Source organism: Haliaeetus leucocephalus, unplaced genomic scaffold, assembly GCF_000737465.1.
Source record: "Haliaeetus leucocephalus isolate CR32 unplaced genomic scaffold, Haliaeetus_leucocephalus-4.0 Scaffold626, whole genome shotgun sequence".
Classification (NCBI taxonomy): domain Eukaryota; kingdom Metazoa; phylum Chordata; class Aves; order Accipitriformes; family Accipitridae; genus Haliaeetus; species Haliaeetus leucocephalus.
The window spans coordinates 5888112-5889396 of record NW_010973062.1 but is presented as its reverse complement, the minus strand read 5'-3'; the positions used below and the strand labels follow the sequence as shown (position 1 = coordinate 5889396).

The window sequence follows — 1285 nt, the reverse complement described above, 5'->3', positions numbered from 1 at the left end:
CCCCCCTTACCTTTCCCTCCTCAGCGCCTCACACACACACACCCCCGCCCTCCCTCCTGAGGAGCCTGCCCTCACCGCGGCCCAGCCGCCGCCCGCCCGGCCCCGCGGCACTAACGGCAAGGACAGCACGGCTGCTGGGGACACCGGCGAGCGAAGCAGCCCCCCAGCGCACCGGCTGACCCCCGACGGCCCGGCCCCGCCGCCCTTAACCACCCCGGCCCAGCCCGGCCCCGCGTAACCTCCCCGAAACGCCTCCTCCGCCGGCGGCAACGCCGAGACTAGGCTGCGCGCATGCGCGGGGGCACACGGTCTGCCTGAGGTGTGGGGGGGGGGGTCCCTCCTGGAGCGACGCTCGCCATTGGTTGCCGAAGATTGCCGAGTGCGTTCGTGCTCCTCCGGCGCGACGCCGAAGGCGGGGGAGCGAACGGCTCGGGCGCGGCGCAGCGCATTGTGGGGCGGAAGAGGAGAGTCACCGCTCTGCTAGGGCCGCCATCTTGCCTGCGTCCGGACTCGCTCCCGCTTTCGGGGCCTCCTCCTCCTCCTCGCAGCGCGGAGCCGGCGGGAAGGGAGAGGACGAGGGGCCCGCCCGGGCGGCGCCGATGCGTGCGGAGCCTCCCCGCACCTCCCTCGGGCGCCGCTAGCGGAAGGGGACGGGGGCGGCCGGGCGGTCGCCGGCGCGGCCTCTCCTCTCCTCGCCTCCTCTGCCGGGATGGGCCGGTCTCGCAGCCGGAGCTCGTCCCGCTCCAAGCACACCAAGAGCTCCAAGCACAACAAGAAGAACCGGAGCCGATCGCGGTCCCGCTCCCGGGAGAAGGAGCGGGCGCGGAAACGCTCCAAGTCCCGGGAGAGCAAGCGGAACCGGCGCCGGGAGTCGCGCTCCCGCTCCCGCTCCAACACGGCCCCCTCCTCCCGCCGCGACCGGGAGCGAGAGCGCGACCGCGCCTCCTCCCCGCCCGACCGCATCGACATCTTCGGCCGCACGGTGAGCAAGCGCAGCAGCCTGGACGAGAAGCAGAAGCGGGAGGAGGAGGAGAAAAAAGCGGAGTTCGAGCGGCAGCGGAAAATGTGAGCCCGGGGGCGGCCGCGGAGGGGGGGGTGAGGGGAAGGGAGAAGGGGGGGTGCCGAGGCGGGCTGCCGTGCTCTCCGCGCCGTCCTCCGCCAGCCCCGGGGCCGCCTGCGGCCGGGGCGACGGCCTTCAGGCCCTCGCCGAGGCCCGCCTTCTGCCCGCCGTCCCGCCTCCGCTTCCTAAAGGCCCGGTTGCGGGAGAAGCTGCCGGCGCGGGGTG

At 74.6% G+C, this 1285-nt stretch overlaps 1 protein-coding gene across 2 annotated transcripts in view; it reads left to right on the top strand.

Annotated features, from left to right (window-relative positions):
* The first annotated feature begins 164 nt into the window (after nucleotides 1-164).
* The window catches only part of ARGLU1 (arginine and glutamate rich 1), a 10843-nt gene continuing 9722 nt past the window's right edge, over nucleotides 165-1285 (top strand). The window contains exon 1 of one of the 2 annotated variants that reach the window (XR_775072.1): nucleotides 165-1065. Coding sequence is in view for 1 of the 2 variants with exons in the window: in XM_010578322.1 (XP_010576624.1) it covers nucleotides 710-1065 (356 nt within the window). In the remaining variant the exon portion in view is untranslated. The remainder of the gene's footprint in view (nucleotides 1066-1285) is intronic. The other variant, XM_010578322.1, reaches the window with a different exon arrangement.